Source organism: Phocoena phocoena, chromosome 17 (genome assembly GCF_963924675.1).
Source record: "Phocoena phocoena chromosome 17, mPhoPho1.1, whole genome shotgun sequence".
In the NCBI taxonomy this organism is placed as follows: Eukaryota; Metazoa; Chordata; class Mammalia; order Artiodactyla; family Phocoenidae; genus Phocoena; species Phocoena phocoena.
The window spans coordinates 41,533,581-41,557,711 of record NC_089235.1 but is presented as its reverse complement, the minus strand read 5'-3'; the positions used below and the strand labels follow the sequence as shown (position 1 = coordinate 41,557,711).

General features: G+C 45.0%; 1 protein-coding gene across 1 annotated transcript in view; it reads right to left on the bottom strand.

Annotated features, from left to right (window-relative positions):
* Window positions 1-24,131, bottom strand: part of PTDSS1 (phosphatidylserine synthase 1) — a 64,399-nt gene that overhangs the window by 7,730 nt on the left and 32,538 nt on the right. The window contains exons 5-10 of the mRNA XM_065895219.1: window positions 18,551-18,709; window positions 15,135-15,286; window positions 13,080-13,221; window positions 10,824-10,936; window positions 7,543-7,608; window positions 3,573-3,672 (exon numbers count right to left, since the gene is read on the bottom strand). Coding sequence (XP_065751291.1) covers window positions 3,573-3,672; window positions 7,543-7,608; window positions 10,824-10,936; window positions 13,080-13,221; window positions 15,135-15,286; window positions 18,551-18,709 — 732 coding nt within the window. The remainder of the gene's footprint in view (window positions 1-3,572; window positions 3,673-7,542; window positions 7,609-10,823; window positions 10,937-13,079; window positions 13,222-15,134; window positions 15,287-18,550; window positions 18,710-24,131) is intronic.

Sequence of the window (24,131 nt, the reverse complement as noted above, 5' to 3'; positions counted from 1 at the left end):
TCAGTAGTAAAGCTGCCGTTCTGTCTCCATAGCCTTCGTCCATCCTGACTATCTCTAATTGCTCTGAACCTGGTGGGGGGAAATGCTGTACTGTTAGGCCCTCTAGGCCCCAACGATAGGGAAAATGATTCTACGCAGGGCAAAGGGGTTCCGATCGGAAGTATGGAAGATCACTCTGGCAGCAGTGTAGGGAATGGAGGTGAAGGGCAGAATGGAGAAAATGGGTGTCTAGAGGGCAGAGGCGGTAGGAACAGAGAGGAGGGGATGGAGCTGGGCCACCCGGGTGAATGGATAGAGCCGGAGGGCCGACATGGGGGCTGACAGAGGAGAGGAAGCAGCCGCCTGGGTCTTAGGCTGGGGCACCTGAGGGATGGGGGAGCCGTTCACTGTGACCCTTTGTGATCCTGAGCACCCATCACCTCCAGGAGCTTCACCCCAGCTTGTCTGCTGCTCTCTCTAGGGCTCCTCTGGCTCCGTGCACACACAGCTTTCTTTTTGTTTTTGCACACCTTTATTCGTGTATAATTGCTTTACAATGGTGTGCTAGTTTCTGCTTTATAAAAAAGTGAATATAACAAAGTGTATCAGCTACACATATACATATATCCACATATCTCGTCCCTCTTGCGTCTCCCTCCCACCCTCCCTATCCCACCCCTCTAGATGGTCACAAAGCACCAAGCTGATCTCCCTGTGCTATGCTTCTGCTTCCCACTAGCTATCCATTTCACATTTGGTAGTGTATATATGTCCGTGCCACTCTCTCACTTCATCCCAGCGTACCCTTTCCCCTCCCTGTGTCCTCAAGTCTGTTCTCTACGTCTGCATCTTTATTCCCTGTCACTAGGTTCATCAGTACCGCTTTTTTTAATTCCACATATACGTGTTAGCATATGGTGTTTGTTTTTCTCTTTCTGACTTACCTCACTCTGTATGACAGATTCTAGGTCCATCTACCTCACTACAACCCAAACATCTTTTATGATGTTTGCAATATAAGTAGTTTGAATGTGTAATTCCCACGTGGACTTGGAGATCCTCCGAAGGGGGACACCTGTGGAGGGGGAGCAGGAAATCTGCAGCCAGACTATCTGGGTTTGAGTCCTGGCTCTGCCACATGCTACCTGTGTGACCTTAGGTAAGTTAGTGAACCTCTCTGCGCCTTTATCTATAAAAGAGGGATAATAAAGTACCTCCCCTCAAAGCGTAAAGATCAAATATGCAATTCATGAAAAGTGCTTCAAACGGTGTCTGGCACCTAGTGAGCATGAATAAATCTCCACTATCACCTACCTGTGCGGCTCCAGCACCAGGGCAGCTCTAACAGGAACGTGGCAACATGACAGACTTATAAGGGACTATGCTAAGTGATACAGAGACTGAGAAACGGGGCATGTCCTCAAAATAAGTCACTGTCACACAGACACCAAGGCAGATCAAAACTCGCCAACGTAAGGAGGTATATGCTAAGTGTCTAATCAGTAAAACAGAGTGAAAGTCTCTAAAACTTAGAGAGAGACTGGAGGAGCCCCACCGGCTGGGTGACCAGAGATCGCTCCTTGGACACGCCCTTGGGGAGACCTTTCTGGCTGCTGATGCCCCGGGGGGAGGCCCACAGTGGGCCGTTGTGAGGAGGGCCTTTGGCCCACGTCCCAGGAGTCCCGTCTGCCTCAACCTCCCTGTGGTCCCAGCGGCGCCAGGTGAGGGCTGCACCCACACCCGCCCACTGCCATGGGTCACGCTACAATTCACAGAGCTGGGGTGCCCACGCCAGACAGAAATTTGAGGAGCGCATGGTGAGATCTCCGGGCCCATCTGACACACTGCCCCAACCAATCCTTATATCTAGTCACACTGCAACAGAAAAAATACTTCTGAGCGTTAATTCCGGAGCCTGAGTACAAAGGAGATCATTATTCCCTTTCATTGTTCAAGATAAAACAGGATAGAACAGGCTCAAGGTGCCCTGGCACAGTTAGGATTTCTAGCAAGTAACCCTAAAAATAGACACCACAAAAGGCAATAAGAAACACTTTAAAAATGCAGAGTTTAGGGGCTTCCCTGGTGGTACAGTGGTTGGGAGTCTACCTGCCGATGCAGGGGACGCGGGTTCGTGCCCCGGTCCGGGAAGATCCCACATGCCGCGGAGCAGCTGGGCCCGTAAGCCATGGCCGCTGAGCCTGCACGTCCGGAGCCTGTGCTCCGCAATGGGAGAGGCCACAACAGTGAGAGGCCCGCGTACCACACACACAAAAAAAGAAATACAGAGTTTAGTTTTGCTCCCCGCCCCCACCAATTAGACTTGAATCTGATTAAGCCGTTACATCCAGCTACCGATTTACAGAAAGTACAGAGGACAAAGAAATCTGTTAAGTTACAGTAAGGATGGAGTCAGTAAAACCAGACTGAGGGAAAATCTAGAAGACAAAAGAGCTTGTTTCTTCAATGTAAAGGAGAGAGCTAGAGACAGAGGGAAAACTGTAGATTAAAAGAGACCTTTTATTAAAAGGCATGCCAACCAATTGCAATCAGTGGATGTTGACTCAAATAAACTGCAAAAAAATACAAAATGTAAGGAAACATTAGAAATGTGAACGTTGATTAGCTATTTGACAGTATGAAGGAATTAATTCTTTTTCAGGTGTGATAATGGTACGGTGGTTGCACCAACCAAAAAGCATCCTTATCTTCCTTAGAGATACGCCCTGAAATAGGGTCTGCTTCAGAGTAGCCCAGGGTTGGGGTTAGTGAGTATGGAATATAAGGACATAAGACTGCCCATGGGTTGATAACTGCTGAAACTGGATGATGGGTGCATGAGGGGTGAGCGACCCCCTATCTACTTCCACATATGTTTGAAATTTTCTATGATCATTAAAAAAAAAAAAAAAAGCCCGAGTTAATTTTCTGGACCAAGTAAGAGGGAAGAATCTTAAATGTAAAATAAGACTCCTCCCCAAAGTGACAAAACAAATTAAGAAGCGCAATCACCGAATTTTAAGCTAGGCAAGATCTTGCTTCATTTGAAAGAGGAGGGAGATGTCCCAGGACAATGGAGCTGGAGGCCCCCAGGGCTCTTCCCTTCCGAGAGGAAAACACATCCTTCACAGGCTTATAAAGTCGGCCTGCGGGGAAGAAACTGTATGGTCTGATTACCTCCAAGAACACCTCACCCGGCCTATAAACAACAGTCTGTCATTTTGTACATAAGCCCTTGGACAGTAATACATATGTTACGGGGCACTGGAACTATCCTTAGCCCCTCACGGCAGGCCTGACACTTTCAGCAAGTGTCGATGAATTCTCATAAGCGAAATAAATGAGAGTGCGATGCACCTGCTGAGGGCATTTGACCAGAACCTGCAAAGGTGACCAATTTTAGGTGCCATGTGGTCCTATGTCTTTATTCTTCAACTTCAGACTAGTGGCCAATCTTGCGTTACTACAGTAGAATGTCCTGTCTATAAATTTCTAAGGAACCTTGGTACACAAGAGTGTTTTGTTTTGTTTTGTTTTAGAAGACACCATGGGGACTTTAACTAACACTTTGGGGTAAAAGAGTAATGACTTACCACACAAAGAAGCCAAAGTACAACATAGAGTATTTGGGTCTTAGAGAAGAGATCTTGTCCAAATTTTATGCAGACAATAGCTTCCAGGAAACCAATGACCCTGTTAGACAGAACAAGAGGTTAGATACGAATTCATCTTATCAGAGCATTATGCATTACCAGAAATATGCATAATTCCATCAAAAAGTTCAAGTGGTCATAAGATTTCTGCCCCAAACACTGGAAGCAGGTCCCCTACAAAATGACACTGTGCTTTCTTCAGGAATAATATATATTATTATATATACATACATATTTAGATTTAATTAAAAGTTTATTGTACTGTTACTCCTCTCTTCTTTTCTGCAGGCTGTTTTTTTTAGAGCAGTTTTAGGTTCACAGCAAACTTGAGAGGAAGGTACAGTCACTATACCCTCTGCCCCGACACATGCACAGCTGCCCCCACTGTCAACATGTGTCACAAGTGATGAACCTGCATTGACACATCACCCAAAGTTCATAGGTTATGTCAGAGTTCACGCTTGGTGATGTACATTCCATGGGTTTGGACAGATGTATAATGACATGTGTCCACCATTAGAGGGTCATACCGAATGGTTTCACTGCCCTGAAAACCCTCTGTGCTCTGCCTCTTCATCCCTCTATCCCTCCCCAGAAATAATCAAATATTCTTTACATCTTCCTTCCTCACAGACTACAATCTCAACTCGTACGTCTTCATAGCTGGAGGCTGCCTGGTATCTAAGTCAGAGCTTATCACAACGGGTGGACAGTCACCCCCTTGGCTGGAGCCCTTGCAGGGCCAGGGAACCTACTGCCTCTGTGGGCAGCTGCCTCTGCTGCCCAGTTTCTTTAGCTGCTGGGAAGTCGTTCCTTGTCTCAGGCTGGTACCTGCCTCCTTCCACCCCTGGTCCTAATTCTGCCCTCCGCAGTCGTATAGGGGAGTGTGAGCTTTCCAGGAGAGTCTTTCAGTAACTTGAAGGCAGCAATCACATTCCCTCCCAGCCATCTTAGAATTTCCAGATTTAATATGCTCCAGTTCTGCTGATGATAAAAACCCTTTATCCTCTGCATCTGTAAGCAATTTTGCTAAATCCAAAAACGTTGGAAAGAATAACTTCCATGTTTTCCTCTTTAGTTAAAACATTAGAGAAAAAAGCCAACCTTGTATAATACAACTTCATCTATGAATATTAAAATCAGACCTTTATTAAGGTTCAGAGCTTGAGGTAAGAACGGATGAGGTGAGGGTAACATAGCCGGTCACGTGATCCCAAAGACTGCCCAGGAACAGCGATTTCAGATAAGGCCACCTTAGGTGTGCCTCGATCACGACGGAATCTGGAGGGACTGGTCTTGTTGCACAGATAATCTCTAAAAAGGCAGGAAGAGGCCCAGAAGGCCCCCGGTCCCCTCCCTACTGGCAGACAGAGGTCACTGCCATGGTCAAGTGGATGGACGGCTCTAAACAATGGAATGCCCAGAGTCAGAGCCACCTGTGCAAAGCAGAAAGTCTCCTGGACACGCCTCTAAAGAATCTGGAGTTGTCTTGGCCCACAGCCCCAATGAAACAAGGTTAGGATTGGTTGCCTGAATCTTTACAGAGCACTCCCTGTTCCTCCCCAGCTCCCCGCCACAACAAAGGCTGGCACGTTGGAGAGCAGGGCTGAGGTCGACTGTCACACTGAAGTTGAGGCTGTCAGTGAAGCAGCGAGGGCAAGGGCGCCTGCCGGTGGACACACAGAGCATGTGCAACCTCTTGCTGGGACGTCTTGCTGGGATGCAGGACTGCATCAGAAACTGTTAAGCCCTGGAAAGAAGTGTGCCTACCTGCCCTTAACCAGACAGAACACCCAGAGCTTACTGGGAGAGGTTTCTGGGTATTCAAGCCGACTGAGGCAGCTTTCAAGAGCTTGGTGACCAGCAGACCAGAGCTGTTTCTCCAACTTCTGTGATCTGAGACCCACGGCAGGAAGCCTATTTTTCACTGTGGCCCAGTACACAGACACACGCGCGTGCGCACACACACACACACACACGACTGAAACAAAAGTCACACAAAACAACCGGCCCCTTGCTCTGACATCTTCCGACTCTATTTGATTTTCAGAAAATGCTGTTCAGGACCCACTCAGTTGACTTCGTAACGAAGAAGGGAAGAGACTGGAGGCCGCGCCTCCTGTTTCACCGTCACAGGCTGACCGTGCTGACCGCCCAGAGGCAGCTCCTGCCCCAGTTCACGCACCAGGCAGGTCTGCCTTGCTTCACTTATGAAGAGGGACTTGCTCGTTTTCAGCATGGCCCACTAGTTCTCAAGGTTCACTAACCTTGATGTCACCATTCTGGGAGGACTTGAGTCTCTATAATAAAGCATCCTAAATTAGCCAACTGACCTCTGCATCTCAGATCATTTGCGTTTTACTTTCTTTTACCACTTTTCAGCAAGGCGCAGCTTTCTGGAGTGGCGTTTGCCACCATTCTCTGCCCTTGCTCCACTCGGCCATTTCTCCCTCCACGGTGATTATAGTTTCAGACCGCCTGATCAGAAAAAAACTTTGTGGTAACACTGCCTCTCTCTCTGATCCGCCATCTCCTTTTCCTCAACAGGTAAGTAGAGAGTTCTGTGGAAAATACACCCACTCTCCGTAGAGTAAGACGCTGGCAAGGACTTGTAAACGTGAAGAGAAAAATGCCCGTGGAAAGAAGAGGCATGTGGTGAAAGAAGGAAGTGCGGGAAAGATCCCCAGTCCTCGGACAAGGCAGTAGGAAGGCAGACCACCTTCCTCCTTCCTGTGACAGAAGTATATTAGAAATCTGGTAGATGTGTGAATTCTCTCTCCCGCCAGATCAGTAATCAGTGGAAATCCATCCTATCCATAGGATGGAAATTGAGTCCATCCTATCACCCTTTAAGCTCCTTTGGGTAGGAAAATCAGCTTACATCACAGAATTTATGAGAAACAGTGACAACGGCCCTTTGTCTTTTGGAAAGGCGGTGGGAAACTTGCCTAGATCAAACTTCACTAACTCCCCAGAATCTGGAGTGAGAGCTCCAGACACACACACACACACACACACACACACACACACACACACACTTGGAACGAATGACAATGCAACATAAGCAGCAAGTATCTCTAAATAGTTGATGTCTTTGGATGATGTTTCAATACGCATGTAATACAGGGAAAAAAAGTTACTCTGTTTAAAAATCTGTTAGGGTTTTCATCAGATTTTCTTTATGCTGTCACACTCCATTTAGAACCTAGGTTAGGTGCTGAATGTAAGCTCCCTGAGGGACTGAACTTCACCTACAGGTGTGCTGGATGTCTCTGGAACTTCAGTTGCTAAATGGCATGGTGAGATGTTGATGGTATTGAAGCAGAAGAAGCACTTATCTGAGACACTGAAGAGTATCTCACATTTAATACTGGGGGTTAAACTGGGTAACCTCTGCTTTCTTTCAAATCATTTAAATAATTGTAAATTCAGATACACCATTTGTATCTGTAATGAGACAATAAATTGTCACCAATTGTTAGTTTTCTTTGGGACAATAAAATTAGACCCTGGTAGACAGCAAGCGGCCGCTTTGTGGGGTCTTTCTGGTGTGAAAGTAACGTAAAATGTGGTTAAGCCCATCACGATATGTTGTCCCAAACTCACCATCAATTTCACAGGGAATTCATATAACTCATTTTCTGATTTATTTCAAGAAACAAGGTCTCCAAGTTCTACATGGGAATTATTTTTTGATTTCCTAATATTTTTTAAAAAACCAGTTTCTACACCCTCTTTGTGTAACTTGCCAATTAACTCCTCTAAATTTAAATCAGAAAAGGAATGTTAAAAATGAAAGACACACAAAAACAAAGCTGCACCGAGAGGCACTTAATGTAGGGTTAAGAAATAACCCAAGAAATTCAGAGGCTAAAGTGGTTTTATATGTCCACGATAAAAGATTACTCACCCAAACACCCAGCACTGGGTTCCCACACGCTTGCACTGTGTGTCGGTGAGGTAAGCATAGTACTGTCTGAAAGAACAAAGGTGGAATTCACTGAGAGCTTCTGGAAGACCAGCAAGTCAATATAGAATTAAATCACTTTGACAGCGTGAGTATAAAAAATGTCTGCCTTGTTCCACATACTTGGGCTGCCTGGTCTCGTTCTATTTCAGGGAACAAGAAGCCAGCGCCTGTTGAAACCTTCCTCTAAGAGGCTAAGAATTTGGATTGGGTTGGAGGGGGATGGTTATTGGAGCCAGATTATTGGCAAAGGCAGTCTTGCTTCAGACACAGACTCCCACAGCCTTGAGCCAAAGCCACCCCAGGTGGATGCCTCAGTTTCCCTCCATGGAGGTGATTCCAGAAGGTCTCCTGCATGGTCACTGTCTCCTCTGGCTCTTTCCAGGATAAAGGTTGCTGATCGTAACCAGGCAATAAATATATACATTTGTGGCTCTCAGAAACTGGAATGGGACTGTAGCTGCACCTCACTGTCACTGAGGCCAAAAACTTTGGATGTTACTGACATGATCAGAAAAGAGGCGATGACATGGAGGTGAGAGGCTCAGTGCAGCAACCATGCAATAGAAATACAGTAGGAGCCTTAAATGCAATTTAAAGTTTTCTAATAACCGTGTTAAAAAAGTAAAAAGGAACAGATGAAATTCATTTTAATAATTTATTTATATATAATCCAATGTATTGAAAACATTATAAAGAAGCATTTTATATTGTGTTTGCACTAAGCCTTCAAGGTCTACACGTACAGCACATTTCAGGGTGACTGGCCACACTCCCAGTGCCCAGTAGCCACACATGGGAGAGGCTGCCTGTGGGACAGTGGAGGCTTAGAGTCTCATTACTGCCCCTAAAACTTAACTCATCATCTTCTGGGCGGGGAGGTGTGGAGGTGGGTCACAGACTCCTTTGAGGGTTTGATGAAAGCTATGATAAAGGCACATAAAACGTGCACACAGAATTTTGCATTAAACTTTGGGGGGTTCATGGATGCCTAAAGCTCATCCATAAACTATCACCTCTGTACCCCAAAGTGAAGAATTGTAACTATAAAGAATTCAGGTTTTCCTCTAACTTCCCATTTTCATTACCTAATTTGCTTTTGCCAGTTCAGCTACTTTACTAATGGTGCCCATGTCCTACATTGCACGTTATATTATTAGATTAAAAGAATGTTCACTCAAATATCTTCTCAGAGTAGAGTCATGTGAAAGTCTAAAAAGGAGATCTGAAAACGGAGAGATGGTATGTATGTATGATTTATACTGAAGCCTATGAGCTTTCTCTTCCTTTTAGGGCCTGGCATTTGCTAACTGGGACCTAAAACCCATCAGAGCACTTCCATCTTTCCAAGAAGCTTGTCAAACCATCTCCTTACATATGAATAGCCTCAAGTGGTGTAGGAGCACAGAAAGTGGCTAAGTTTTAAACAGAAAAGAATCGTGTGGAAACCCATAGGGTTTGGCAAAAATTTTAAGGAGCTCTCTAAAAGTCTGAACACTGGATTTTTAGTCTCTGGTCTAATCTCTAGTTTTTGTTGTGAAATGTTTAACAATGTTAAAATTTTCATGATAAATCACATGTGATTTGCTGTTCTGTTTTATAAGACATTTCTTTCCCCACTTATTGACTTTGTTGATTGCTCGTAATTTTATGAAGAAACTGCTGCTAATCTTTCCTGAAAATAACTGGCAGCCTCAAATTAAATCAAATTTTAAATACAGCAGGGAGGCTCCAACCCACCAAAGGAAAATTGCATGCATGAGATAACTACTTCGACGGACCACTGGTCTATAAAGTGACAAAAGGCTGCGGTTTACCAGCTGTTACTTTCCTGTATATATATATAAAATAAATATATTTGTAATAACGAATGAGGACAAGAAAAGGTGCTAGCTGGGGGTGAGGGCTATGTCTGACTAAGGAAAACACCCACTCTACGTGGCAAGTGAGACCTTCTACTTGTGTAGTTCACAAGTACATTACAAATAACGAATTAAGTTATCCTACAGCTTCTAAAGAGCAAACTCTTTTATCTGTTTGGTTTGTATTTATATCAGCTGTGCAGAGATCTTGGGTGTTTCTACTGATCAATGCTGGTCCTCCATACTAGATAGAGAACCCCAATGCCGGGCTTCCCTGGTGGCACAGTGGTTGAGAGTCCCCCTGCCGATGCAGGGGACATGGGTTCGTGTCCCGGTCCGGGAAGATCCCACATGCCGCGGAGTGGCTGGGCCCGTGAGCCATGGCCGCTGAGCCTGCGCGTCCGGAGCCTGTGCTCCGCAACGGGAGAGGCCACAACAGTGAGAGGCCTGCGTACCATAAAAAAACAAAAAAACCCCAAAAAAACCCAAAAAAACAAAACAAAACCTCAATGCCATTTCCAAATAGGAACAATGAAACAAATGAAAGTGTTTTGCTTTGAAGTCCACTGGAATCGGTCCACGTTGGGGACAGTCTCTGAACACCGCCTCATCTCTAAGGCCCTACATGAGTCATGAATCCAGTGGAAGGAGGGCATGGACACCCATCCTTGTCCCTGTTGTCCTGGAGGACCACAGGAAGGACTTTTTTTTTTTTTTTTGCGGTATGCGGGCCTCTCACTGCTGTGGCCTCTCCCGTTGCGGAGCACAGGCTCCAGACGCGCAGACTCAGTGGCCATGGCTCACGGGCCCAGACGCTCCACGGCATGTGGGATCTTCCCGGACCGGGGCACGAAGCCGTATCCCCTGCGTCGGCAGGTGGACTGTCAACCACTGCGCCACCAGGGAAGCTCAGGAAGGACATTTTTAAAAGGAAATTAACTTAATTGGCTCTAAAAGAACTAATAAAGTCTCATTCTAAAAATAACATAATTTATTACTTCAATCCACCATAAAAACGTTTGTTAGTTTTCAATAATCTCAGGAAGAAAACCTTAGCATTTCTGTTACTCATTTTGTTTTAAGTAGGATGCTACGGGGGAGAAAAGGACAGCAGTGAAGATCGTAGAGGGGTTTGAAAATAACGGTGCGGTGCTGGCCTTCATGTTACCGAGGTCTGAGAAGCAAAACGTTTTCTTCATATTCTGGATGTATAAGTCTCTTTTTTTCCCCCTGGATGTATAATTTTTCAGAATGACATTTTCACAGAAAATCTGCTAGCTTATGTGACTTCCTTTATGCTACATAGGAGAATACAAAGCAGGTAATCATGCTCAATTGACGGTCATGCTAACACAGAATTACCTCACTGTGGGAGCCGTGATGCCACCAATAAAGAGAATTCTACACCAACTTAACGGATGACTGGCTTGGAACACAAAGATATGTTTCAGGAAGAAGGTATTCAACTCAGTCAGCTGCAAAAGAAGGAGGCGTGAGTCAACCTGGTGCTTTGTGCTAAGTCATGAACATCTATTCCTTCAATGGACATTCTACAGCTAAAAATAACTGGTATGTTCAAAGCATTTCCAGAAGACATACCGGGTCTCTAAGGGTTGCTGCTTAAGCCCGGTAACAACCAGTACAACACAGGCACCAACCAAGCAGGGGTCCAGGGGAGGTGCTGGGTGTTGAGAGGGGCACAGGGGGCATCAGCCATCTGTTGTGTTTCCAGATTCACGTGACTGTCACCTGGCTCACGTGTGTGAGCTGCTGGGACAGTCGGGAGAGAGATGCTTTAAGAGCGAAATGATGACAACGAATCTGTACCATGGAACACCTCCGCAGCCCGGCAGAAATTAGGCCAGGTTGAAAAGTCTGACAGCAGGAAAGTAGGCTCTTCAATAACCAAAAGTAGCTTGAGGTGTGTGTGCGTGACTGAGAGATGACGGTGGACTCGGTCAGCTCGTGCCAGGGACCGAGCAGATCCTCAGCCGAAGGCAGCTCTTAAAAGTGGGTGTGGGGTTGGTCCAGGCTTCACCTGGCAGTGGGACTGCTCCCTGAGGGTAGCGCCCAGTACCGCTCATCCCATGACCAGTCCTGGCAGCACAAAAGAGATGCCCACTGGGAAATCTGTGCTTAATGCCCAGAGGCCACTGCATTTCCCCTCCAGATTAAGCAAGGGGCAGAGATTAGGAAAGGTCACTGCTTTAAGGGCACATCACGTGGACCAGCAGGTTCATCTCAGTGACATAAAATGTGCGTCTTTCCCCACAGTGCTGAGTTTAAGGATATAAAATAAAAATGGTTCACTCATCACCACATAAGGAAAGCTGATCACTGCACCGTGCTCACCATCAAGGGGAAAGTGGGCCCAGTGGAATTCTGCCGTTCTAGGAGCACATTCCGCTCTCTCTCCTGGGCAAATCCAAATTCCTCCTAGGTCCTCGTAATAAAAGAAAACCTCTACCTTCCCTGGCATTGCCCCATAAGGTAAAACTTAATCACACTCCATTTACATACACACTGACTTCCCCAAACCATGGAGACTATATAACTATTCACGAACACTTCTGTAGCCATAAACTCCATTTCTTGACATGGGCATTATTATTCTCCCTCTGTGGACAAGGACAGTCTATCTTTAAAGTGACACATGCCCATTTCTCCTTATGTTGGGAGTATTTTGTGCATATGTGTTCAAAATATGTCTGATGATTCTGAAAGACCCTTCCGGTGAAAGCTGGTTTCCCTCAGCTAGTCTCCCAAAGTTGTGAAACAATTAACCTGGGGACAGGAGGGACAATAAAAAAACGGCTGCCTCTGGAAAACAGAGTTGTTGGGTAATCCCTTTCCGAGACCCCTGGCTGTCTGAATCACTTCAGTCTGCTTGGAGTGAGAGCCTCTCTCCACCGCCGACACCACTCTGGAGCACCCAGGTCCCCAAAGGGCTCCAGTCCCCACAGGTAGCAGAGGGCTTCTGTATTTAGCGTTCTACAAATTACCCAAAGTGGTAACAGCTGAGGCACAATTTTAAAACTCAAATACTGAATTTGGACTGTAAGAAAAAGCCTTACGTTTGTTGCTGTGGTCCTGAAAACGATCATTCAAGAAGGTAATCCAATGCCTAACTCACTGGGTGATAGATGCCGAGCACAAGGTTTTTACAGGGAATTTTAATCTGCTTCCAATTCGTAATTCAAAGGTCCATATATATATATATTTTTTTCAGTACGTGGGCCTCTCACTGTTGTGGCCTCTCCCACCGCGGAGCGCAGGCTCCAGATGCGCAGACCCAGCAGCCATGCCTCCCGGGCCCAGCCGCTCCACAGCATGTGAGATCCTCCCGGACCGGGGCATGAACCTGTGTCCCCTGCATCGGCAGGCAGACTCTCAACCACTGCGCCACCAGGGAAGCCCCAAAGGTCCATATTTTAAAGCGTCTTCACGATGAAGCAAGACCTTAAGCATAACAGCATCACTTTAATTCTATACGTCAGCTGCAGAATATTACATCTTCTAAAGCATCGAGCTGATAAGTAATGTCAACTAGCATGAACCCTAAATTCCTGGATGGTTTTTATTTTGTTTTCCCCTACTTTTGAGCATTTGAAGAGATACCTGCCAGATGATCATGAAAAGGTATATTCCAGCCACTCTCTGAAATGAAGATTTGGGGTCAAACCACCGAACATAGGTCCAGCTAGCAGGAGTGAACTGGAGCACGGCTCTTTTGATTTTCCCGGTGGTGGTGTGGATGTCCCTGTGAGAAGAAAACAGCTCCGGTGAAAATCCAGAGAGATAGGAGGGGGAAGAAACAAAAAGCCAAAAAACTGTAAAAAAATGCATTGACTATTTTACAAACAATGCTCAGGACAGAAAGATTCCTTTCTATTTGAACGTCTCTCCAACAGCGGCCTCTATTCACAGGTGATGCGCTGAGAGCAGCACGCCAGGTGGGGAGCATCAGTGGACTGGCCACACCAGCACAGGCCACAGTTTGTGAACTGGTGACAAAAGAAGCTGAGGTACATTAAAGACAGCCATCTGGAACTAGGCCAGGGAGGACACCACTCCCACCCATGCCCCCGCCCCCAGGGCACCCTGGTAACACAGAGAACATGCTCCATGTGTAAGGCGACCCACAGCATTTCCTCACTCTATAGCTTCCTCAATTAAGTGAACAGTTTGGAGTGACAGTGATTTTTAACCTTTCTTAGTTTCAATCCTAGAAATCACTCGATTTCATATTCCTGTGATAGAAACAAATAGTCCCACGTTTCACAAGTGACAACATTGGGGCTCCGAGAAAGGGAATGGCTGACTCCGGCTCACTTTGTAAACCTCAGAGTTGGGGGTAGATTCTGGTCCTCTCGTGCTAGACCAGGAGAGCCGAAATCCAAGGTCACAGTATTTAATAAATGGTAAAGATCTTTTAGATTCAACAGAGATGTATATCGAGGACCTTTAGGTCACAGACACCGTTTTAAAGTGCTGACGGCCTAAGGATAAACAGGCCAGGCCTTTTATTCTTGGGGAGGGAGGAGGGAGATGGGAAGGGGGAGTAGAAGGAAACCAGGTTTGTCCCTTCACTCACTCACCCACCCACCAACAAGCATGCGGTGAGAAAATCTCCCAGCAAGAAGATTTGAGGCACAAGGCCAACAAAGAAACAGAGACTATCCAAAAATAAACAAGAATGATGAAGAACCTGTATATAAAAAATGGTGAAGCTTCACGGAAAGAGGTAGAGCAAGATGGGAATAACCAGAGATACAGTGTGACGGAGAACTGGAATACTTAATGTAGTGAAAAGGTTAATCCAACCTGATCTATATACATTCATATGTTTAATGTAACTTAAGACCAACGGGACTTTTTTGTTCATTAGTTGCGCTTACGTCTTGGGAATTTGACAGGATGATTCTCAAGTTGAATTTGAAGCCTAAATGTACGAAAACAGGGAAGCATTATGGAGTGTTTAAGGACCCAGACAGCCTGATGTAAGTTCAGACTCTACTGCTTGCTTGCTGGGTATCCTCAGGCAAATTACTACACGGAAGCCTCAGTACCTTCAACCCTAAAGTGAACAGAATGGCAGTGTCTATCCCTAGGATTGATGCAAGGCTCAGATGAGATACTGCGTATGACGCTTGCTTGGAGCAACACCCAGCACTGCGACAGATTCTGTTACAGTATGTACTGTATGAAATATATTAAAAAGTGTCCTTTCGAGTCAGTGGCCAAAGAAAGTATTATTCATGAAGGGGATGGGGAAAACCGGTTAATCAAAGACAATAACGTGGTGAGTGAGAAGCCACCGCAGGGAAATGACATGATGGATGTGATGTTCCCAAGACCATTCAAGCCATGGTGGCAGAAGGCTTAGAGGGGTTAACCTGGGGACAAGGGACTAATGAATCCAGCCACGGGGGTCTGAATTCAGGCCGACGCATATGGATAAAAAGGAGGGGATGGATCTGAGAAACTCGTAAATGATTTAGCATTTTCTGGATCAATGCCTGAAACTGGGCTTATAATCATTTTTGAGTTCCAGTTACTAATGCATAATTTATTCCTCATCATCAGAGAACGTACTCATGTTGCATGCTACTGAGGCAGTTAAATCTGCGTTGTGAGAAACCATGACTCAGGGCCCGGAGGAAGATGACTCACTTGAAGCTTGCCCAGTGGTAAGTCCTCATCTCTAAAAACCGGCAGACGACCATGCCCAGCCAGATACCACCACCGTTGCACAGCAGGATGTCCAGAATGACTTGGTCCCACCAGCACTCGGCGAAATTGGGCAGAAGATGCATGAAGAAAAGCTGAGAAACACAAGAGATGGTGAAAAAGCAAACGTGAAAAAACAAACCTGGGGTACCACGCAGAAAGATAACTTTCCTTTTACTAGTACATTCTCTTAGCAAAACTTGTTGATGTTTTAGGTTTTCCTGATGTATTAAAAAAAATAAATAAAACCAAGGTCTGTAATCAGGTTCTTGTTTATTTTGTGGATGGTTCGCAAATACTGCTAATCCAAACAGCTCCTCTTTTTTTGGACACAGGACTTTAAAGAAATGATAACCCATCTTGAAAAATACTACCAGTAAATTACCTTGGCTAATGACAACATGACACGGACCCAGAAGAGGGAAGAGAGCAAAGTGTTCCTGTCTACAGAGCACTGGCAGAATCCTCAAAATTAGCAGCTTGAGAATTTAAGCTGTGTATTTTAGAAACGGTCTATAGATATCTGGGAAAAACAGTAAGTGGTAAATTAGCTTAATAGGAAATCCCACACTAACTGATTTGCAGCGATAACCTTTTATTAAGTGCCTACGATGTGCAAGGTGGTGAGATAAAATGGATCAACGTTCTTGGTCTTAAGGGCAGAGGCCAGACGCTTATTCAGAACACAAAATCAGGTATGCTGTGGCAAGTGTTACAATGGTGACATAAATTGGGACACTGAGAGATTCATTCGGATAGACGGCAATGGCGGTAGACTTCTGGAAGGAAGACAGGGTGGAGTGGGATCATTAAGGACAGGAATGACTGATTCAAGAGATGGAGATAAGGTGAGGACATTCCAGAAAAAGGGCGCAGTGAGATCAAGGGTGGAACAGAAGTCTTTCACGGAAACAGTTTTGTCCAAAACAAAGGACCCGTCGGCTGTATCAAGCAGCATGGGGTGCTGTGTGAAGGCCCGCTTTAAGGAGGTCTGAAATTACAAAGACAACACCTGACAGTTCTCTGGAAAGAGGCAACCCCATGATTATAAACATCTGAGGTAATATAATAAATGCTACAAGTTAAAACTATTCATGAAAGTGTCGCATAGATTGTAAAAGAATACAAATATTGTACGAGGAGTTTGCCTTCCTGATGTACCTGCTTCCGAGGAGATACTGAACAGCTCCCACATGTGACAGCGAGGGGCTGTGTGCTGGCCCCCAGAGGGCCACGTACCACCCGGGACTGCATTCCCAGGTCCAAGCCGTGACATGGAGCATTAACTCACACGGGGCAGAGAGAAACTTCTGCAGAAGCCAATGACAGACTTTCTGAAATAATACTGGGTAGGGGATGTGGAGGACATACGTCCGCCCGAGGAGCCTTTCTGGAAAGTACCGGATTCGGGGGTGAGACAGCCCAGAGAGAGAGGGGTCGGGGACCTGGAAGGAGCCACATTTGTTCACTCCCTAGGGATTCGGGAGCGTCTGCCTGTATGTATGAGGCAGAGCGCTGGGGTCTGGGACTAGGCAGACATGGGCCCTGCCCTCTTGAGGCATAACGTTTAGCAGAAAAGAAAACATCTATCAAGTATTTAACCTATGCTGAGTGTTTCAGAGGAGAAGAGCCAGGTGCTCTATTTCCAGGTGTACAAACATGAGCCCAGCCAGTACAGGGAGCAGGGCAGAGAGGGAGGAACCCAGAGGCAGGCTCCGTGGGAGGAAAGGACACAGCATCTTTGAAGTGAAGAATGCAAAGCTGGCTGGAGCAGAGGGCAGGTGAGAGGGTTCAAGGAGGCTGGGGAGGTGGGCTGGGCCAGCGAACACCAGGCCTCAGAGGCTGGTTCAGAAGCCACCTGGCTTTTGTCTTAAGAGCAATGGACCAACAGGGAAGAGTTTTTAGTAGAAGGAGGTGATTGGGCTGAGGGGTGAAAGGTTCACTTTGGCAAAAGATAGTGTGCAGGGAGGAGATGGGAAATTCAGATGAGAGGGGAGAGCACAGCAGAGGGGTAAACTGGAGAGGTGTTGAGAAAAGAGCCACCAGGAAAAGGGAGGCACAAGAGGCCCAGTGGGCGGGGGGCGGGCAGGGGAGGAAGAAAGGGAGGCTGAGGAAGGCCAAGTGCCCTGCACAGGTCTCATGGCGGTAAGGTCCTGAAGATGCCTGCAAGTTAGAGGGAGCCCGTGGTACGAGGGCAGGATACGGGCCACGTTCCCCGTCAAGCACCTCTGGATCCACTCCTGGCTCTGAGCTCTGGTTCCCATCGGTACACTGGGAATACATACTGCCCTTCTGGGTTATGGTGAAGATTCAGGATGATGTATGAACAGTGCTGGGCACTGTTATGGGTTGAATCGTTCCCCCTCAAAAATCCATACGATGGAAGTCCTAAGCTCCGGGACCTTATAATGTGAGCTTATTTGCAAATGCAGTCACTGCAGATGTAATAGTTGAGAAGGGGTCGTACTGGAGGAGGTCGGCCCCTAATCCAACATGACTGGTGTCCTTATGAAAAGAATGCCATGTGAACACATGCAGGGTGAAGGCCACGTGAAGATGGAGGCGGAGACTCTGGTGACCTACAAGCCAAGGAACACTAAAGATGACCAGCAAACCGTGAGCAGAGCTTGGGACAGGTTCTGAAGGAACCAACCCTGCCCACACCCTGAACTCGGGCTTCTAGCCTCGGGGCCATGAGAGGAACACTAATAGAAGCGAATATCTAACTGGCATGCTTTGCTAAAGGTTAGGGTCAGGACAACGACAGGCATGAAGAAATAATGGTGCACACGGCCAAATTCTGCCCCCCGGAATGCTTAAGAATAACATAATAACTGAACAATAAAATGAACTAGTTCCCAAAATATCATTTCGGTAATAGTTTTTCAAGAATATATCTCTTTCATTCATTGAATGAGACAAACTTTTGATGACCGTGATATTTAAGCTACACTGGGAATCCATTTTTAAGTGACACAATGTCCTGGATGGCCTCATCATTCCCAAACACCACAATTCTATCTAACTGGAAACTAGTTAGTGGGTAAACTACCTATTAACTTCTTAGCAGGTGTCCTCATTGCCACTGCATTATCTTGCTTAGGATTTTAACTTCATTCTTTAGCTTGATTCCATTTGTTTCTCTTTAAGACTTGTGAGACAGAGCAGACCTTAAGTTGACAAGGAGTTTCTCTGTTTGTTTGACAAAGGTATAAAATATCCCTTGGGGATTTAAACAGTTTTGTACCACAGGAGCTGCAGAATGGATTACTTGACTCTTAACTGATGGACTACCTTCTTCCTGCATATAAACTGTCCACACTGTAGCATCTAGATAGCAGCCCACACCCTCTTCTTACCTCAGTCAGCTCCCAGGTAATACTGATTGTCCAGCAGAGACCATAACTACGGATCAGCAAGGCCTTCATAGCCCAGCCCCAGAAATGTCCAAAGGCAAATATATCAAAATGGCTGATAATCCTCTCCCAGGTGATAACATGGCAGTTCACAGCATACTCCTGTTTAAAATAATAAGGAAATAATTAGTAATACTCTAGAAATCAACTTGCTCCCAGGATTTGGACAATAAAATGAAAAGAACTGATATGATCTTGATAATTAATATATGTCCTACCCAATAAAAAGTTTTGGTAACTGAAGGTGCTTGAGGAAAAATGGACAAGTATTAGAGTTTATACACCAGAATTGCTTTGCTCTGAATTGCAAAAGCTTGGTTAAAGTGGGAAGCAAAACCATTTTACAAAGGCTTAACCCATCTTAAAGAAGTGGTATCGGGACTTCCCTGGTGGCTCAGTGGTTAAGAATCCACCTGCCAATGCAGGGGACACGGGTTCGAGCTCTGGTCCGGGGAGATCCTACATGCCACGGAGCAACTAAGCCTATGCACCACAACTACTGAGCCTGCGAGCCACAACTACTGAGCCTGCATGCCACAACTACTGAGCCCGTGTGCCTAGAGCCCGTGCTCCGCAACAAGAGAAGCCACTGCAACGAAGAGTAGCCCCCGCTTGCCACAACTAGAGAAAGCCCATATGCAGCAACGAAGACCCAACGCAGCCAAAAGTTAAAAAAAAAAAAAGATAAATAAATAAATAAATTTATTTTTTAAAAAGTAGTGGTGTCATATAGCCCATGTCACTTGCCCATAGGGCAACTCTGTTAAAGCCATTAACAAAAACATAAATAGAATCCCAACAAATAAAGAATAAATAGAAACCCAATAGGTTCAGAAATTTTAAAACGTATCTCTAAATACGGAGTAAAAAAGAAATCATAATAGGAATTTAAAATATATTCAGTATTAAATGATAATGAAAACATTACACATCAAAATGATGAGATGCAGTTAAGCAGAAGTTAGAGGAAAATACAAAGCCTTAAATGTTTTTATTAGGAAAGAAGGAAAGCTGAAACATCCAACTTCAGAAATTAGAAGAAAACAGAATTACTCTTCCACCCAAAAATGTAGCAAGTATTACATAATTTAAATATTAAAACATTATAAAGCTTTGAAGAATTTAGGTTCCACTTCTAATCTTTTCATTTTTAATATATTTTAAAGTAATTTTAAATCAACTTCCTTATACTCCTGTGTTTATTATGAAGTAATTATCACATGACAACATTTCTCAGGAAGCTCTACATTTCACATTCTTTTTTCCCCAAATTAATCTGATAGGAAGGAGTTAAGATTTCAGCCAGCTGACGGAATTCCTATAAAGTATAATATTTTCAAATTTTAGAAGCAATACTTCCTGAGGGAGCCAAAAGTGCACCATGGCGCTCCTCTGTCTCTTCTGAAACTTACCGCATCAGACTTCTGAAGCCTTTCTCAGACCTAATCCATTTTAATTTGCAAAGCTCAAAGGACATTTTTAAAAATTGTATTTTTTGAGAAACATTCTGATGTGGTATTATGATGTGTAAGTGGGAAATCTAGAGAAAAGAGGGAAAAAATCAATAGGGGTGAGTCAAGATAAGCCTTAAAAAGACCAAACTGCACTGCAATGAGATGAAAGTTCTCTTTCCAGGCTCTGGAGCACGTGCCTGTCCCACGAATCACAGATGGACAGAGAGAAACACCCTTGTGCTAAAGCAGTAACATGTTAGGTTAAGGACAGCTTAAAGGTTAAGGAGAGCTTAAGGCTCAGTCAACCCCAAATTCCTCACCCACCCTATCCTCTTATTTACTCCAGAGTGGGCTGCCTAGGGTTAGATAAGAAAGGGCTAAGTTCTGTTTTCAGAAATCTGTTCTTAAGGGAATCATGGGTTGAAGACCACTTTGGAGGCCTTTCTACTGCCCTCTAAGAGAATATTTATGTGTTCAACAAATGTAAAGGCACTTTGAAACCCATAAAGAGCCAGATGTGTCTACTGGCATATAATTATTATGAACAAATCTGCCAATAATCACATCTGGAAAATCCCGAGATCCTGGTGCTGGGAGGGATGCAGGACACCGTGGTCTAATGCAGACAGGGAGCAGCACACGCAGGCACGAACCCCTGGAAGCGGGAGGACAAGGCATGAAATGAGGACACAGAGGTGGGGAAGGCAAGTCTGGGGAGGTGGAAGCAAGCAGTAGGTAAGGACAGATTCTGCCCACCTCCCAACTGGTGGATCGCTGATCTCGGTGGCTCCACCCTCTCCCTGGCTTGCCCGACACTTAACCAAACACCAAGTCCTATTCATTTTACCTCCCCAAGTGTTTTTTCCTCCGTCTATCTCACCACCACTGTTATTTCTTGCTTAGATGCCTGCAGTAGCTTTCTAAAACTATGAAATGTATACATGATGCTCTGATAAGCACCTAACTCCCCAGCCCTAGCTGAAGACTACAGATTTTAACTGATCTCTCTGTAATCGATTCTCTACATACAAAATGATTTTGCAGATCACAAATCAGACCATTTTGGGTGTGTGTGTGTTTTGGGGAGGCGGTGTCTGGGAAGACAGCCTTCCCAGTGTGAAGGATCTCTGGGCCTCCTGCCCTGCTCTCTCGCTCCTTCCTCCCTGGGGAAGGTGGTGACCTTGGAAGCAGAAAGAACACATGTACTCCACCCTCTTTAGGGTCCTCTCTTTGGAAATTATTTGCCCACAGACAGCACAGGTTCCCATCTGCTCTTTCAACCTTGGAGGAATTTTTGTGAGTCAGGCTCTGCCTTGTGGAAAGAAGCCCGTGGTTGTCCAATGGGACAGGGGAGCAGAGGCCTAATTCAGGGCGGGGGAATTAGCACAACCTCGTGGCCCAGGTCTAAAGCCATCTGCTTCACTGAGCTTCAACCAGGAAGAAATCAGCTGATCCTGTGCACCTTTCTTCCCCAGTTTCAACACTGGACTGGAGATGGGCGTAATGTTTACTGACCCGCTAAAGCACCAGTGGAGATCATGTACCTCCTCTGCTTATAAACCTTCAGGGTCTTTTATTACATTCTCAGTGTAATCCTAACTCCTCACCAATGTCTCCCCAGCCTCAGGAACTGCCCTCCTCTGCCTCTAATTCCTACTCTCCTTCACTCTTGACTGAACCCAGCTCCCAAGTTGGGGCTTCCACGCAGGCTGTTCCTTCTTCCTGAATAATGGCCTCGGCCCCCTACTCGCACTTTGCTTGGCTAATTCCCACTCATGTTTTAGTTGGCAACTTAGACATCAGCTCTTACAGAGGCTTTCCCTGACCTCCCAGACTAGACTGGGGTTCTTTTATAAGTTTTAATAGCACCCATATCTTTTTCTTTATCACACTGCACTGTATACTGAAATCATTATGCTTTCATTCTTATTTTTTTTAGCTGTTTTATTTTAATTTTTTTATTGGAGAATAGTTGCTTTACGATGTTGTTAGTTTCTGCTGTACAGAAACTGCTGTACAGCCATATGTATACATATATCCCCTCTTTTTTTTTTTTTTTTTGCGGTACGCGGGCCTCTCACTGTTGTGGCCTCTCCCGTTGTGGAGCACAGGCTCCGGATGCGCAGGCCCAGTGGCCATGGCTCACGGGCCCAGCCGCTCCGTGGCATGTGGGATCTTCCCGGACCGGGGCATGAACCCGTGTCCCCTGCATCAGCAGGCGGACTCTCAACCACTGCGCCACCAGGGAAGCCCTCCCCTCCTTCTTGACCTCACTCTCCTAACCCAATCCCACCCATCCAGGTCGTCACAGAGCACAGAGCTGAGCTCCCTGTGCTACACAGCAGGTTCCCACTAGCTATCAATTTTACAAATGGTAGTGTGTATGTGTCAATCCTAATCTCCCAATTCGTCTCAGCACCTACTGCCTCAGCCCCCCTGTGTCCACACATCTATTTTCTACATCTGCATCTCTATTCCTGCCCTGCAAATAGGGTCATCTGTACCATTTTTCTAGATTCCACATATATGCGTTAATATATGATATTTGTTTTTTTCTTTCTGACTTTCTTCACTCTGTATGACAGACTCTAAAAATCACATCTCTAAAAATGACCCAATTTCATTCCTTTCTATGGGTGAGTAATATTCCATATATAGGTACCACATCTTCTTTATCCATTCCCCTGCCGTTGGACATTTAGGTTGCTTCCATGTCCTGGCTATTGTAGATAGTGCTGCAATGAACATTGGGGTACATGTGTCCTTTTGAATTGTGGTTTTCTCAGGGTATATGCCCAGTAGTGGGATTGCTGGGTCATATGGTAGTTCTATTTTTAGTTTTTTAAGGAGCCTCCATACTGTTCTCCACAGTGGCTGTATCACTTGCATCCCTGGGATAAATCCCACTTGATCATGGTATATGACCTTTCTAATGTGTTGTTGGATTCTGTCTGCTAGTATTTTGTTCAGGATTTTTGCATCTATGTTCATCAGTGATATTGGCCTGTAGTTTTCTTTTTTTGTGACATCTTTGTCTGGTTTTGGTATCAGGGTGATGGTGGCCTCGTAGAATGAGTTTGGGAGTGCTTCGCCCTCTGCAACTTTTTGGAAGAGTTTGAGAAGGATGGGTGTTAGCTCTTCTCTAAATGTTTGATAGAATTTGCCTGTGAAGCCATCTGGCCCTGGATGTTTGTTTGTTGGAAGATTTTTAAATATAGTTTCAAGTTCATTACTTGGGATTGGTCTGTTTATATTTTCTATTTCTTCCTGGTTCAGTTTTGGAAGATTGTACCTTTCTAAGAATTTGTCCATTTCTTCCAGGTTGTCCATTTGATTGGCATATATTTGCTTGTAGTAGTCTCTTATGATCTTTTGTATTTCTGTGGTGTCAGTTGTAATTTCTTCTTTTTCATTTCTAATTTTACTGATTTGAGTCCTGTCCCTTCTTTTCTTGATGAGTCTGGCTAAAGTTTTATCAATTTTGTCTATCTTCTCAAAGAACCAACTTTTAGTTTTATTGATCTTTGCTATTGTTTTCTATCTCATTTATTTCTGCTCTGATATTTATGATTTCTTTCCTTCTACTAACTTTGGGGAGTTTTTTTGTTCTTTTTCTCTAGTTGCTTCAGGTGTAAGGTTAGATTGTTTGAGGTTTTTCTTGTTTCTTGAGGTGAGACTAAATTGCTATAAACTTCTCTCTTAGAACTGCTTTTGCTGTGTCCCATAGGTTTTGGGTCATCATGTTTTCACTGTCATTTGTTTCTAGGTATTTTTTTAAATTTCCTCTTTGATTTCTTCAGTGATCTCTTGGTTATTTAGTAGCGTATTGTTTAGCCTCCATGTGTTTGTGGTTTTTTTACAGTTTTTTTGCTGTAAATGATATCTAGTCTCACAGCATCATGGTTGGAAAAGATGCTTGATACAATTTCAATTTTCTTAAACTTACCAAGGCTTGATTTGTAATCCAAGATGTGATCTATCCTGGAGAATGTTTCGTGTGCACTTGAGAAGAAAGTGTATTCTGCTGCTTTCAGGTGGAATGCCCTGTAAATATCAACTAAGTCTATCTG